Here is a 16100-nt window from a genome sequence, read left to right on the forward strand (position 1 = left end):
TTTGTGTGCTGTAAACCGTGTCCACAAGCTTTCAAACAACCTCCCTGTAAGCTTCAAGCTGAAAGAGAAGCTGTTTAACCTGGTAAAATAACTATTTTTATTTAATAAATGATGTCATTTGTATCAGTTGAACTGTCTCTCGTGTGAATATCAAAGAAATGTGGCTCCTTGGAAAAATATATATATATATAAGCGTGGCTTAAGACTTTTGCACAGTACGGTGACTGTGAAAACATTCATTTAAAGACCTGCTTTCAGCTGTGCTTAAGCAGAACTGCCCAGGTTTTAGTTGACCTCACAGCCCAGTTCGTCAGTGGTGCTAGTTTCAGTCATTATGAAATGTACTGTTTATAAGGTTGGGTAAACCTGCAGTCAGTTGAGACTGAAGAAGTCACGTGGCCCTGGCAGATGGGGCAGTCACATCTGCTGCTACTGGCCGATGGCCAGTTCTGCAGTAGGTTTCTTCCTGTTAAAAGGGAGTTTTTCCTTCCCACTGTTGCCAAAGCGCTTGCTCATAGAGGGTCATATGATTGTTGGGTTTTTCTCTGTATGCATTATTGTAGGGTCTACCTTACAATGTAAAACGCCTTGAGGTGACTGTTGTTGTAATTTGGCGCTGTATAAATCTAATTGAATTGAACTGATGTCACTGGGATGAATGATGAAACATTTCTCCCACTGAAAACGCTGCGATCAGATGAACAGAATCAACTTTTTAGGATGCCCAGTTTTCAGATTCTTCTGTTTAAGTTCATGCTGTTAAGTTGCTCGATGGTCTGGACGTGTTTTCACCATTAACCACTTATGCACATGTTTTACAGATGAGGCAGATTACGTAAATCAAGATCAGTAATGTACTTGAAAGAAGCATCGGTGAGAAGATGTGACCATCCTGGACAGCTCTGCAAGTTATCTGGTGGAAAACTGAAGCTGAAAACTGCTACATTAAAAAAAGATTCTCATGTCTGTCTGACTGATGTGCAAATAACATGGACAGATGTGTGTATAAATGCTTTTGGACACTGAAAGTGAAAACCAAGTCTGCCACCTGGTGGTGAAATAAAGCAATTTAAATATAGTGTAAACAACAAATTTGTGTAGGGGGGGGGGGTTAATCTTTGACGAAAACCTTTTTCTTTAAAAAAAAGGTTTTCATTTTTTAATTCGGTCTGCATACGTTAAAAAAAAAGAGTGATGAAAATGATAAAAGAAAACATGATAAAATTAACTAAAACTGACCAGACATGGGCTATTATTTGCTTTTTTTTTGCTCATATGCTAGAATTTTTTCAAATTTATGACACTGATCCCATTGAAAAAAGTATAATGTATTACAGAGGAAGTAGACTTTATTATATTATATATGTGCGATAATTTATAGTTGTGGTCAGAAGTTTACACACTCTCATCATGGGCATGAAGGTTATGGTAATTTGGGGCTTTTAATGATTTCTCTGAACTGATCTTTTTCCAGGGTGGAATGATTGTACAGCATACATCTTTAATAACTTTAGAAAATGAGAACTGGGTGCACAAGTTTGAATCTATTTTGGATTTTCTCTAATCCGTACAGGCTCAAATATATACATACACCTCCACTAATCTTTGGTTAAATATCCCTTGGTAAGCTTCTGGAATACATTTCCTGGATATTTGATTACTCTTCTTGGCAGTATTGGTAGAGTTCATTTAAACTGATTGGTTTCCTGGCACAGGCACTGACCTGACGTTTAAGCACAGTCCACAGATTTCCAATAGGGTTGAAGTCGGGGCTTTGGGAAGGCCATCCCAGAAGCTTTGTTAGCCTGCTCTGTCCGTTCTAAAATCAGTTCTCGTGTGTGTTTGGGATCATTGTCCTGCTGGAACACAAGTTTGAGTTTGTTAAAAGATTTGAGTATATGTATATATTTCAGTATACATTTCAGTTTGTATGTATACTTCTGACTCTGTGTGGAATAAAGAAAATCCAAAAGATTAACATGTATGCTGTACAATCTGGAAAAAGATTCCCGTGACATTTATGCCCATTTATGATCATTGTGTGTAAACTTCTCACCAAAACTATATGTGCAACAAAAACACAAAGGATTGATTCCAAGTATGTCTCTCTCTGTAGTAATTAACTTATTTTATTATTAATAAAATAAAGTTATTTGATTAACTTATTTTTGGTTTTATTTTTGTTTTGCAACAGTGTTTCAGTTTTACTTTGGGTTTTTTTTTTAAACATTTTGGTTCCATTTAATGACATTTTTTCAAACCTATTTTTAGTCATTATAATAACCATGGTGTTCAAGTACATTATGTTTACACGGTGATTCTATGCGGTAAATAATAAAGCCAGAGGGGTTTTTCTTCTTAATAAAGCCAGAGTCATGTAAATCATTTCATCTTTAATGGATTGTTTTGACATGCTGGTGAAAGTCTTCATTAATAACTTCGAGTCAACAGCTTCTTAGTCCTCGGTGGGTTCAGACTCTGTGTCAGATTAGCTGATTATAAAGTCATAAATTCAGGCTCATGCATCATCTCACACAGCTATTCTTAAATTTGAAAACAAAACTAAGAAGCTTCTAAAGTGGCTCTTTGATTAAATAAAAGAAAACATGACTGTGGGTCAAACACAATAGTACAGGATTGTGGCTCTCAAACCTCCAGCCCAACCACACGGGAGCATCACCTGTTCACTGTGATAGACAATATCAAAATTACATCATTAAGAGACATTTGTTGGAAATCCTGGTACGACTTGTCCGATCCAGAATTTGAGCCCCTATTACTCTCATGATGGTTTGTATGCCGCTTAAGCTTAAAGAGAAGCCGACTCGAGTCTGCTATTTATGGTTAATAAGGGTAACCTTTAAAAGTCATGAGCTACTCCTAATATAAAAACTCCTACATCTTTGGAAGAAGTTGGTTTTTGAGGACATTTTATTATGGTCACTCCTTTAAATAAATATGTAGGTAGACCAGCAGAAGACCACAAAATGTATCTCTCCATCAGGATTTGGAGACGTTATGAAGGGTCAACACTAAATACAGACTCTTTGCATACATTTTATCAACAGAAGTCCATGCAAGTTTGAATGCTTATATTTGAGCTTTACTAGATTATGGAAACATGGAAAACAAAACAATAATAGCTCTGCTACACTTATTTAGTTTTACAAGTTCACAAAATAATTATTTTAATTTTTCACCCCCCCTTTTTTTTTTAATCTTTGTTCACCAAAAAGTTAAATAACTTTGTTTCCTTTCCTGGTGATGCAGATAACCCAGAATACGTTTTATCATGTCATCAGTTTCACCTTTAAATGGCTGCATTTCTATGACAGTAACACCTTCAAATGAGGAGTCGTTCACAGCAGAGTTTTTACACAGAGACAGTTTTATTAGCCTGAACAGATCAGCCGAGGCATCTCAGTCTGAAGCCGCTCGAAACCAACAACCACCACAGAGGACAGACGACCAGAGCAGACGTTAGTGCCAACAGACAAAATGTAACACACCAAGTTACCATTTCTCTCATATATTTTAATATATATACTCTGCATGTATATACACTGAGGGTGGTGCAGTGACGTTCCCAGGGAGGCAAAAGTGACGCAGCAAAACATTTACACACACACACGAGCCAATGCGGAAGTTTACAGTGAAGCAGACGCTGCTGTTTGAACCCAGATTCAGTCAGTGCAGAGGCCGTTTGTGTTTCAGCAGAAAGAAACGACTTCCACCTTGATGAGGTTGATCTTTTTTGTCCTAACCGTTAAGTAAAGGCTCCTACTTTCAGCAGAGTGGCTTTGAGAAGCATGTCGAAGTAAGGCAGGGCGCTCTACTCATTAATGACAGCAGGTGTGAGTTGACTTTTTCCTCCTCTGAGTCACAACTTCAAAAACAAGGACTGAACATGAAAAGGCTGCAGGGTAAAGATGGGATTTGTCTTATTTCACTTCTGGGGATGTTCTGGGAGTAAACAGGAGTCTGGCTGCATAGCTAACCACCTCTCGTACACACACACTTGCTCTCCAGTTCATGAAGGTTTAAGCGTTGCTCAGGGCGTCCACACCTGGCAGGACTTTACCTGAGGACACAAAGAACAGACACTCAGTCAGGCTCAACATGTTAAAAACAGTGTTTTCTATTCTGTGAGTGAACATGGGGCCGCTTCTCCCATCACACACCCTCCAGCAGCTCCAGGCTGGCTCCGCCTCCTGTGCTGACATGGCTGACTTTGTCTTCTGTGTTCCACTTGGCGCAGCAAGTAGCGGTGTCACCCCCACCTGAACACAAACACACGTGAACGATTTAAAGGTAAAAAAAATGCCATTAAATTATACTTTTACTTGCTCTTTGTGCACATTCCACACATTTTGCGTTTATGGTTTTTTTTTTCCCCCCAATCAAACAGCCTCATCATTTAATCTCGCTGTAAACCCCCTCATAACATTTACGATCACTGAATGTTAGTAAGAAGGGAAGTGGATGCAGTTAACCATCATAAATGACTCATTTTTGGACTAACTGCACATGTGGTGCTACTGTTTGCACAGCAAACAAATCAGATGTAAGATCACACCTCATTATGTAACATCTGCTTTTATCTGACAGTTTAAAAGGTGCAGAGAGACAGGAAACAAAGCTTTTCTCAGCTTTGTATACTCAAACATTTTGTTTATCATGATTTGTCAGTAGTAAAAGAATAAAACAATATAAAAAAAAAATGTGGAACTGAACCTGAAAGATTAAAAAAAAAAAAGTCAAAACTGTAAAGCTGCACTATAAGTAAACATGATGTTCTTGAATGCAGCACGAGTCCCTGTGTGTCTCCAGTAAACACTTGTGTCCCATAAACCAGACTGCAAATAAATCACAGTAAGATCTCCTTGTGATGAGCGAGGGATGAAAATGAGTGAAACTAAGGAACACATCGAGGTAGCTCTACCCTAAAACATGACTTCGCCATCCTTTTTGACTGAATAAGGAGCATCAACTATAAAAACAGCATGTCGTTTCCAGTAAGACTTGAAAGTTGTGATTACAACTCTAAACAAATCAGGAAAGTGTTTAGAGGTCACAGACAGCATCCCAAACAGTGATTCTCTCAGACTTCTACGTAATCCGATTTCATTTACATGCTGATATCACCCCCCTTCTGACCATTAGAAGAAATGCAGGTTGAAAGCACTGCAGCACTGCAAGTGAATTAAACAAGCTCCCCATTTGTCTCCTCTTTCTTACCGATGATCGTGACGCAGCCAGATTTGGTCACCTCGACCACTTTGTCCATCAGGTTCTTCGTCCCTTTGGCGAAGTTGTCCCACTCGAACACGCCGACCGGACCGTTCCACACGATCTGCTTGGCCCTGCCGACCGCCTCTGCGTAGGCCTTAGAGCTCTCGGGTCCACAGTCCAGACCCTGAAGAGGAGGAAAGAATGCTTAACCTTTCTTCATAGTCCATTAAGTAGTTTTAAATTAAATTAACTTGTCCTTTCTCACCATCCAGCCGGCGGGGATGCCAGCAGCAACTGTTGCAGTACCGGTGGCGGCATGTTCGTCGAATTTGTCAGCAGTGACGAAGTCGACGGGCAGCGTGATCTTGACTTTGTTCTTCTCAGCTTTGGCCATCAGGTCTTTGACGATGCCGGCGCCCTCCTCGTCATACAGGGAGGTACCGATCTGACAGGAGCAGGAGGAAAAATTTGTGACTTATATGAAACCAGCAAAGACACAATTAAAAACAAGTAAATCTGAGGAACTATATGCGAAGAGTATTCAGACGGGGACACATTGAACACTTTTGAACATCCTAAGTTTTGCATCTAAAACTTTATATTCAGCTATGCATTTTAAGATTTACCGCAAACTTCCATGACAATTACTTTAAATAAATTAATATACAGCCCTCCGAAATCTGATGTTTCTATATGATACAGACAGGACTGCAAGAAGAAAAAAACATTTACTCAAACATGCAGACATGTATCACTGCAGGATTCATATTTTGTGTTTTCGTCTGTATGAGTCTCAAAGAGGTTTTGTGTTTAAGTCCTGCTTAATGTTTGGAAGTTGCACCGAAGCTACCCCACGAGATGAAAACTGTCGAGTCAAGCCGATGCTGAGGCTAGAAAACTTATTTTACTTCACATCCTTCATGTGTTGAGTAAGTCTGTGTCATTTCTAGTGGAGATGCTCAGTGCCATTTAACGGGAAGTGACAACAGCTTTCTGATATCTTGCAGCCTCTGATGGATCAAGATCATTTAGGAATGTACACAACATTTACCGCTCAAACAGGAACAGTCAGAGGATGCCCGTTTCACAGGGCAGATTTGCCCATTATGGTGCAAAATAACCTCACCTTCTTGCTCTGTGGTTTCCAAGTTTGCTAAATCTAAAAAGATATGCAATGTCACAAATGACCGAGATAGGAATTTTATAGCTGCAGCTGTAACTGTTTGCATTGAGGCACAAATCACAATAAGTAATGTCCTGTCATTTTTAAGAGCTCCAGCTTCTGTCACCTCACACCCACTCTGTCGTCATACCTCTGCTTTTGCCTCATAGTTCAACTGTGAGCTTAGTGAGATTAGGAATCTTTTTGTCCAGGCAGGCACCAACTTATCACTATTACTGGGTTTGTGGTAGCTATTCATTTCATAAACTGGGCAAATAAAACCAGGAGGAGGAAACTGAATAAAATCTGTTCGTCAAGAAGTCAAATTTAGGTCACGATCGTGACTTTCAGTCTCTGCAGTGATGCAAACAAAACTGTTTCACAAGACCGTTTCGTCACTACAAAAGTCCAACTGTGACCTCCATTAGAAGGAGAAATTTTATTTTATTAATCTACCTGGGGCTGAACACTGACGTTAAAACATGAATACTCATGGAAAACTAACATATCCACTCAAGACTCAAAAAGCATCACTGTTTTAACTTAGCAGTATGTTGTGTGTGATTTGTTCTTTTAACCGAGTCTTCTTTTTTGGGAGGTTCATCCAGCACGAGGGGAGCAAGTGTAACTGCAAACTCTGGACAGCTAAACAATGAGCTGAAGCTCAAAGCTTTCTGAGGCACAGAGCAGGCGACCTCCATCAGGTGAAGTCATTTCATTTTATCAACTGATTTTCAAATTGCTTTGGAGACGCATGCTCCTCCTCACCTCCATGTTGTTGAGGACTTTGAGGAAGGTGAAAGCCATGCCACCCCCGATGATCATCTCATCAACCTTATCCAACATGTTGTTGATCAGCTGGATCTTATCTTTCACCTTTGCTCTGAAACAGAGAGAAAGAGAAAACACGTCAGGACAGATAAACAGTGACAATCCTGAAATTCACTCATCTGTACATACAGGAGCTAAAAACTGGTTTGTTTTATTAGTTAAGATGTCAAAGCTAAATTTTATCCTTAGATTTTCTCTCTTTATCAAAACTGCAGAGTCTTTCGCTGCAGGGCATCTGGTGAACCCACTGCCTCCTAATGCAAAGTCCTGTGAGTCAATAATTCAATTAAGTCTTTGATTATATAAGATTAGGCATTTCAAGCAAAAATATTCACTGGCTCTCTGTGGTGGAGAGAGGGCCTCCTCTTCCTTTATGCTTTAAGGGTTTCATGTAGGCTTCATGACAGCTGCTGTAGTTTTTGGCTTTGAATGAAACTCTTCTTTGTAAAGTAGCATCTAGTTACACTGAGACAAACTTTAGTAGTTTAAAGTCTTTTAGCAGTGCATTATTTCTCCATTTTTGTTAAATATTGGCTCCTGGAGCTGCTTAGATGTTATATTGTATTGCATCCCACCACACAGAACAGTGCAGGAAAACCATTATTGACAAGAAATGGTTGGATAATCTGTTTTTTGGTTTGTTTGTTTTTTATTATTCCAATATTCGAACACAACCTTCTGTCATTATACCAAACCCTTATCAATAAATCTGCACTGTTATTGCATTTCAACTGTAGTTATTAAAAAGAATTATGTCAGTGAAATCAGAAAGCGAAGCTGCTAATCGATTTATCTGCACCTCTGTACCATTAAACTCACCGCTGATGACTTTGAGCTGCAGGAAAGTCTGCAGTCTCCTGTTGCAGGTGTAATGTTGTAAGTCAGGGGTTTAAAACCTGTCAGTTGACAGCCCCCACACTTCAACAACAGCTTAAACAAGAACTCTGTCCAAATAGATGGCAACATTTTCTATAAATATTGACTTTCATGTGGAATTGTTACTGGTCAATAACTGATTAAAAAGTTCGATCATATAGACGAGGTTAAATACTGAAGTGGCTAATGATTTACACGCTAATGGTCAGCATCCTCACCGAGGAGCTGATTGGCTGCAGCAGTCAACGCCGACTGCCAGCAATTGTTGCACAATGCACTCTGGCATGTTGCCACATCTGGCCGGCAGCAGACCAAGCAAGTTAAAGGTTATGAAACCACGACAGGACAGAGGTACAAAGCTACAGGAAGCGGTGCCACAGTCTCACTAAAACTGTTGATCAAGTCATTATTCCTGAAAAGCAGCTGAGTTGCAGTTTTCTTTCTGAGCATAATTTGCAGACACATGATAAAAGGTTTAAAACGTACATAAAATTTTGCTTGTTGACCACCAAATATTTGTGACCATAAATCAGGGGTTAGAGTATAAATCAAAACCAACTTAAATCTTAATCCTGGATCTGCCTGCTCACTGAGCCTTGAATAAAGCAGTGCACAGTGACACCACAGACAACATAATGAGCTTTTCCTCTATTCCTGGCTGGACACCCTGTGACCCTTCCTAAAGAACTGAGCAGAAGAAAATAATGTCTAAAGTGGACACAAATCAGAACTAGTGACCATGCTCTGCGTAGTTTTTTTATATTGTCCAGCCAACATTTTCAAATTTCATCTGTTAAAAAAGAGATGTTCTCACCCTCCGAGGATAGCCAGGAAGGGCCTCTGAGGTTTTTCCAGAGCCATGGCGAAGTAGTCGAGCTCCTTCTTCATGAGGAAACCAGCTGCCTTCTGAGGCAGATTCACTCCCACCATGGAGCTAAGAGCAACAAGGATGAAGAAGTTACAAACTACTGAATTATACCATTTAATTAATCTAATCGAATTAAAACTTCTCAAAGACCATCTGCTTTGAGACCGCAGATGTCACCTAGTGATCATCACTGTATCCACCTGACCTGCGTGGCGCTCACCTGTGGGCTCTGTGAGCCGTCCCAAAGGCGTCATTGACGTAAACGTCTCCCAGTTTGGACAGAGACGCTCTGAAGGAGTCAATCTGCTCCTGGGTTGCCTTCGTCTGGAAAGACAAGAGAAGACAAACACCATTTGTTAAGGCTGCAAAGTGCAAAAGCAAGAGTTCATCCATTTTACTTCAACAAGACTGTTGGCCTAAATTCAGACTCATTTAAGTCCTGTGAACTGATGCTGCATGTGTCATCATCCTGATCTCAAAGCAGTTTTTCCTTGTTTCAGCTCTAATCCAGTTCCACTGTCCACATACAAATAAAAGCTAATCTACCTGCCACCAATGAGCAGAGGGCAACACCTACATACCCAAATATCTTCAAGCTTAACTCAGTTTTGTGTCCAGGTATAATCGGACTGCTGTCAATATGAACTCAGTTTATCCATCAGGATTCAGTCAGTACATTGTGGGTCAGGTTTCTGATGCACTTTAACAGGGAAAGGTCACAACTGTGAGACTGTAGGCAGAGTAAAGGTCAAGAGAGCTCTTTAGGGGTCGACCAAATGCCAGGGATTCCAGGTCACTTCTTTCCACGTTAATCCACGGGACAGGCTTCAGGCTTAAAACTTTTACCCCCCTCCAAAGAGTATGAGCTTCAGAAACCAACAAAAGTTAGCAATTTTTGCCAAATAATCGAATAGCTGCAGATTAGTCTGGTCAAGTAATGGAAAACCAAACTACTTGCTTCAGGCCAAAAAATAAACTGGGTAAAACTAAATATGGATCTTCCCCCATAGTTCGACACAGTGATGCTTTTAATAGCCAGACCTCCAAGCTGAAATAACCCTGATGAACTTTCACAGCTACAGAAAACACTTTACAGTTTCACAGGCCGAGTCCTCCTCCTGGTGACAAACCGATCCTTGTGTAAAAAGCAGTGGAGCGCCCATTTAAGTGAGAAAGTGAGACCATTTCATGTTTTTATAATGAGCTAAAAATAAAGAGACCGTGGTGTGATACACTACAGCGGTACAGTAGAAACCAACCAGCATACCAACGAGGCCTCACAGGACAGGAAAAGCCCACCGACCTTCAAGATAAATGTCAACAGGTCAAAAGTGCTGCTCGGCCACAGGTCAGACCAACGCTCATTTCAGACAGTGTCTGTCTGTGAGTTTGAATATGCTACAACATTTGTGCCTCGGCATAAAGGAGGAGATTAGGGAGTGCAACCAGGCATTCTCTAACCACACTATTTATCCCAGAGATGGGGAATTGCTCCTACAGCAGCCTTACTAAACCACAACATAAATGGCTTATGAGTAGACGAATATGAATCTCAATAAAAACACAAATGACCAAATTAATCTTAAATAGGTAAATGAAAGCCTATTACTGTGTGTGTTGCATCATTAGGGCTTTTTAGAAACGTTTAGTCACATTTTGGATCACAGTTCGTTTATCCTATGAACATAGTGAGGTTAAAAGTGTGCTACAAAACAGTCTCTGCACCAGCACTGTGATGTCAGACGGTGATGCAGCAATTTCAGGAGAAGCTGCAGCTGGAGTGACTGAGTCTTCCTCCATGTGACAGAGCGCAAAGAAAATCTGCTGAACCGACAAGGTGTTGGCCATTTTTCTGCTTCACTTTGCATCTTTTTATGTCTTATTGAAATTGTGTAAAATATAGAACACACTTTTTAAAACTATAAAAAGACACCTTTGTCTGAGGCCTGGGTCATATTTTCAAATACAATTTTGTCTTCCAGCGATTATGTTGACAAAATGATTGGGCCACATTCCCTTTCGCACTGACGCTCTCATTCTCCGTGTCTTTTGTGCTCGAAAATTCAACTGCAGCATGTTCGTGGATAGAGCCTGGTCTGTCCTCCGTGTACGGCTTGGTTGCCAAATAACAACTTGCTCAGTTACATTTGTGATGCAGCAAATTGCCATATGACGCAAATAGAGGAAGACCCAGTTGGCCAAACTACATTATTTCAATCTCTGTGAAAAATTCACTTCACAGTGTGTTGTGAGAGGTTAATGTTCAACTTCTTTTAGATGGAGGCAAAAAGAAAAAGTAGAGGACTGGAAGTAAAGAGACAAACTGTAGGACTACATGCAAGTTCTGAAAATAACAGGAACTTGATTGCAGTTGTAAGTTATTGTGCTCTTCTTCACACCGATGGCAGTTAAGAGACTAAATATTCAAGTTTCTAATATGACTGTAGTCTTAGATGACAGACCAATATTCTGTCTTTAGGAAAACTGGCACACACACACACAAAAAAAAAAAAATTCTCAGAAGCCCAAACCACACATAACGCTGCTGAGTCTAACCACTGTTAACACTCAAACCTCAGAGACTCACCTTGTTCCCAGAGGGGTCCTTCCCTTTGCCCTCCTCGGCAACGTGGAAGCGGAGGTTCTCCAGCAGGATGACGGATCCAGAGGTGGGGTCAGCACAGGCAGCTTCCACCTCAGGGCCCACACAGTCCTTCAGGAAGGTGACGTCCCTACAGTCACAGAATTAGCGAGTGTGATTATGATTGGTTCTTAGAGCAGATTTTCTCTTCTTTAGTGTATAGATAGACAGATATATACATTTTAAACAAAACAAATCTGCCTTTGCTAGAAGCAACCAAAAATAGCGTTAATATCTTTCTTACTAATACTAGAATATTTCAACCATAACAAGGACATCGCCTCTGCCCTTGTTAACAAACACCACTTATTCAGGCCATCATCTCACCTCCCCAGGAGGGTCTTGAGCTCTGCAGCGACGGGCTCCAGGGAGTATTTCTCAGGCATGACGTTTCCGTCAGGACGGCCCAGGTGACTCATCAGCACCACAGACTTGGCTCCATGATCCAGGCAGTGCTGGATGCTGGGGACGGCTGCCTTGATCCTGAAGGCAACACACGAGTGAACAGGAGTGTTTAGAAAAAAAGAATCAAGTCACACTTACTCCAACTTAATGTTAATGTTCTTAATTTTAGGAATGTTATACTCTTCCCTTTTCTGTTAAAAGACTACAGTTACATTTGTCAAAAATCAAGGCCAGTGAGATCTTGACATCGATGTATGGGGTTTTAACAGAATTAAAGCATGCTAAGAAACGACATATTTTTTCATTTTTCAGTTTTCATTTCCGAGGAAGGCTCTCAGCAAATCTAAATCTGCTGCTCCTCTTCTAGAAATCCCAGCTGCTTAACACATAACAGACTGAAAAGATTCAGAATAAGATAGACGCTACCTCTGGTTGTTTGTGATCGCCTTGTCCTTCATTGGAACGTTGAAGTCGACTCTGAAAGAGAAGAAACAGATTGTGAACCGATAGATCTCAAACCTCAGCTTATGCTTGCCTCTGAACATTTCACATCAGAAAATAAAACCAGGATGCTACAAAGTGCTACAAAATTTTAGGGAAATTGGCAAGACTTTAAGACAGGGGTGTGGAACTCTAGGCCTCAGGGGCCAGTGTTCTGCAGGTTTTAAATATCACCCTGGGTCAATACACCTGACTCAAATGATTACTTCAGGACATATTGAGTGGGTAATTTAGTCATTTCAATCAGCTGGGTTGGATCAATGACACATCTAAAACCTGCAGGACACCGGCCCTAGACGCCTGGCGTTCCCCCACCCCTGCTTTAAGACTATACCCCTTACCGATTTGTTAGAAACCAGATGTAACTGGCAGCTGAGACAGAGGTCTTGATTTAAATCTTGCACCATTTTTAGCTCAGTGTTTGGTCCCTTCTCCTCCCTCTATTGACTCCTGGAGTCAGCTATAAACAGCTTGAGTCCCCTGATGCCAGGCAGTCAATACAAAGATCTCCATTAGCTGAGAAGCTTTCCTCTAAAATACCATTTAGCACGCTTTATTTTTTATTTCCTATGTAGAGGGGAACATACGTTTTAACCTTCAAGGTTTTAACCTTGAATCCCCCCAAAAAATCATCAGGACAGTAATAAAAGCATTTACTGATGCATGAAATTGGTCAACTTTGTTTTGTTTTTAAAGGGGGGGGGGGGGGGGGGGGGAGCCCATTTTGAGCCAGGAACTGAAACCGTTTTCCTTTTCACAGATGCACACTGGCAGCTTAGAGTACACGCCGTGTCCCTCATACTCCAGCCGGTTACATAACTGCCTCTCCTTTCCCTCCCTCTGGGGACCTGATGCTCTGAGACGTGATCAGTCTGCACGCACTCGGTACCTGCCGTCATTGTCACAGCAATCCACTGTCTTAGTCTGAAAGCCATCAGTCAGCAATTCAGAGGCTCAACAGTAGGATCTTGTTCACAGGTGCCACTCATCCAAAAGCTGTGGTAGTTTTCCGCTCTATTTCTGTAAATTTCTTCATTTTTCCCCCTGTTGCTCTTGAATGCAGATCTTTATACGGTTTATAGCACAGTGGACTCTAAAGCTCTTTTAGCTGCTTTACAACTAGAAATCAGCTCAATGAAGGAGTTAACAGCAGCTCAGCAGCTGATTTTTCATGAACAATTATTTTGCTAAAATTGCAAATATAAAACGCCACCACTTCTTTTTTGCCTTAGTTGGTAAAACCTAACATTACAAGGAGAGGAAATTGCAGCTTAACATTGCATGGTGAAACAAACACTGGTTAGGCAATGGCAAACTCAAACCACAACAAACAAATGAATGGACATCATGATCTTCCTCCTTTCTTGCCTCTTGTAATTGTCCCATCTCTAGCCTACTGAGCTTAGCTGAACAGTTTAATCAGAGGATCCTGCACCAAAAGTGCACTGCTCTGTAGAGAGAGGCAATACTGGTTCAAACAGAATTGGAAACCCTTTGTGTTCTTATCCTAATGAGTATTTTCAGTCACTTAATAAAGACTCTGTCAGAAGTAAACAACACTAGAAGTGTTTGGTTATTGCATATTCACTTGCAGTAGACTTCAAATCTACTGCAATCCATCAAGTAAAACTTTACAGCATTAAAAAAAAAAAAAGTTTAAAGTTTGGTACATTAACATGTGAGGGTATTTCTCACTTTTGTACAGAGCCCCAAAAGGCACTACTGTGTTTGACTCTCCATTTTTGCCTTCATCTTTCTGTTTGCTGGAGTTGAAGCAACCCCCAAAATAAATTCAGTCAACACAGTCCCTAACCCTTTCAAAGACTTAGGAAAAATGAATAAATTTTGCAACCTTAAAACTGACATGTTTCATGCTGCAGCAGGAGCCTACATGACAGAGGAAGCCGGCTGCAAGTCTCTGCTGAACACATTTCAATTCTGTCAGCCACTTCAGGTCTCTATAGCAACATGTAGCCCTTTCCCCTTTTCAATAAAGAGCCCCTCCCCCTTTTCAATTCAGGACCAGCCTTCTTCAGTAAGGAAACACCGATTCACTGCCTCCATCTGAATCTGGAAAAAAAACCCACCACCATCATGTGTCATGCCACGACAGGCCCTGGGTGTGATCTGACGTAACCCATTGTCTGACTGTCTCAGACCGGCACAACATTCGCTCACATTTAGGATAACTCAACATGTGGTGAATTTTGACCTTTTAACACTCAGCAATAAGGGTGAACCTTGTTCTAAGCCACCTGGTGTTGCATCACCAAACTGAGCGAACCAGCATGGCCCTCTGACATTTTCACACATGGTGTCAGTTTCAAAAGTGCCTTCAAGATCACTGGAGGGGGCTGCAGAAATATAAAGTGAATGACTGGCAAATTAGACTAATATAAATTTGACTTCAGATGTGCCCAGCTGGGATGCAGGGTATCTTTTCTGTTAGAGAGATTTCACTAGAAGATAGGAATAATAATAAAATAAAACAAACAAATTGGACTGAATTGCCAGTGACCTTAGGCTTAGAGCCTAATCATTACCTGTTAAAGTGGATCAGTCGGCTGATTAATAAAGTCAGAGTCTTGTTTGATTCAGTTTTCAAGCAATTAAAGTGTTTCTTTGGCTCAACCTTCATATCCCAGCTCAAGAATCACTCAACTTTTTTGGGTTGTTTTGGGCCTCCTAAACTACTGAGAATGGATGTCAAAATGTGCATCTGGGTATCTGCGAGATTATCATTAAATATGAAAATAATAATCCCTTTCATAGATAAAGCCAACAATTGCTAGTTTTCCCTCTATATATGAAATAGTTCCTGGTGCTGTCTGTACCATCACCCTTAAAATCTCCTTTGAGGCCTAAGATGAAATCTGAAGACTTCACTAACATTCATCATCACTTTTCAGGTTTTTACACGACAAACTCATAAATATTATTAGAGGGATGCTGATGTATTTTACAGGACTGACTCGGATGCCAGTGGTTCCATCCATCCATGCAGCATCTCCGCACAGGCACGTAACATGAATGGAAAACGTGACAACCGACGTGTTCACTTCCTGTCGTCTGCCCGTCGGACTAAACCGACTCAGACACCATTTAGCCATCACTTTAATGCCCTCACATCACTGTGTGTGAGCACCAAACAGTCTGCCACCGCAGGAAGAACAAACACGACATTTTGGAGAAGCTCATCAATAATCTCATTTCCGATTAGCCGCTACGGTGCCAGCAGAAGCTAACTGCCAGGCGATAATTAACGCTCACCTCATAACGACCCGCTTCCCCTTGACGTCCACCTTGTCCAGGGTGAGTTTGTTAGACAGAGACATTTTGCTGAGTTTAGTTGCTTCTTTCGTGCACCTTCCTTTGCTGGGTCTCCTCCGCCTCCTTCGGCTGTTGGTTAGCTACCGAATGACAGCGGTGACCTTAGCGCAGCGGAGGAACACCACCACGGGCAGGACAAATCGCACACCCGCAGCTGCTGATTGGCTAATGCATTAGGAGCGCTTCCACGCTGATTGGATCGGTTTGCTGTTTATCTTCTGATGCTTCCTGATTACTGTATCAGCTAAACTTAG

At 41.1% G+C, this 16100-nt stretch overlaps 1 protein-coding gene across 1 annotated transcript; it reads right to left on the reverse strand.

The window, feature by feature from the left end:
* Positions 1-3369: 3369 nt before the first annotated feature.
* pgk1 (phosphoglycerate kinase 1) lies at positions 3370-15972 on the reverse strand. The gene is made up of 11 exons (XM_063487104.1): positions 15787-15972; positions 12442-12492; positions 11938-12093; positions 11557-11701; positions 9190-9293; positions 8916-9035; positions 7163-7277; positions 5498-5677; positions 5239-5416; positions 4182-4280; positions 3370-4081 (listed from the first exon to the last, which is right to left on the reverse strand). The coding sequence occupies exons 1-11, from the start codon at positions 15849-15851 to the stop codon at positions 4041-4043; spliced, it is 1254 nt and encodes a 417-aa protein (XP_063343174.1). The 5' UTR covers positions 15852-15972; the 3' UTR covers positions 3370-4040.
* Positions 15973-16100: the final 128 nt, after the last annotated feature.

The sequence above is a fragment of the Pelmatolapia mariae genome, linkage group LG10_11, assembly GCF_036321145.2.
Source record: "Pelmatolapia mariae isolate MD_Pm_ZW linkage group LG10_11, Pm_UMD_F_2, whole genome shotgun sequence".
Lineage (NCBI taxonomy): Eukaryota > Metazoa > Chordata > Actinopteri > Cichliformes > Cichlidae > Pelmatolapia > Pelmatolapia mariae.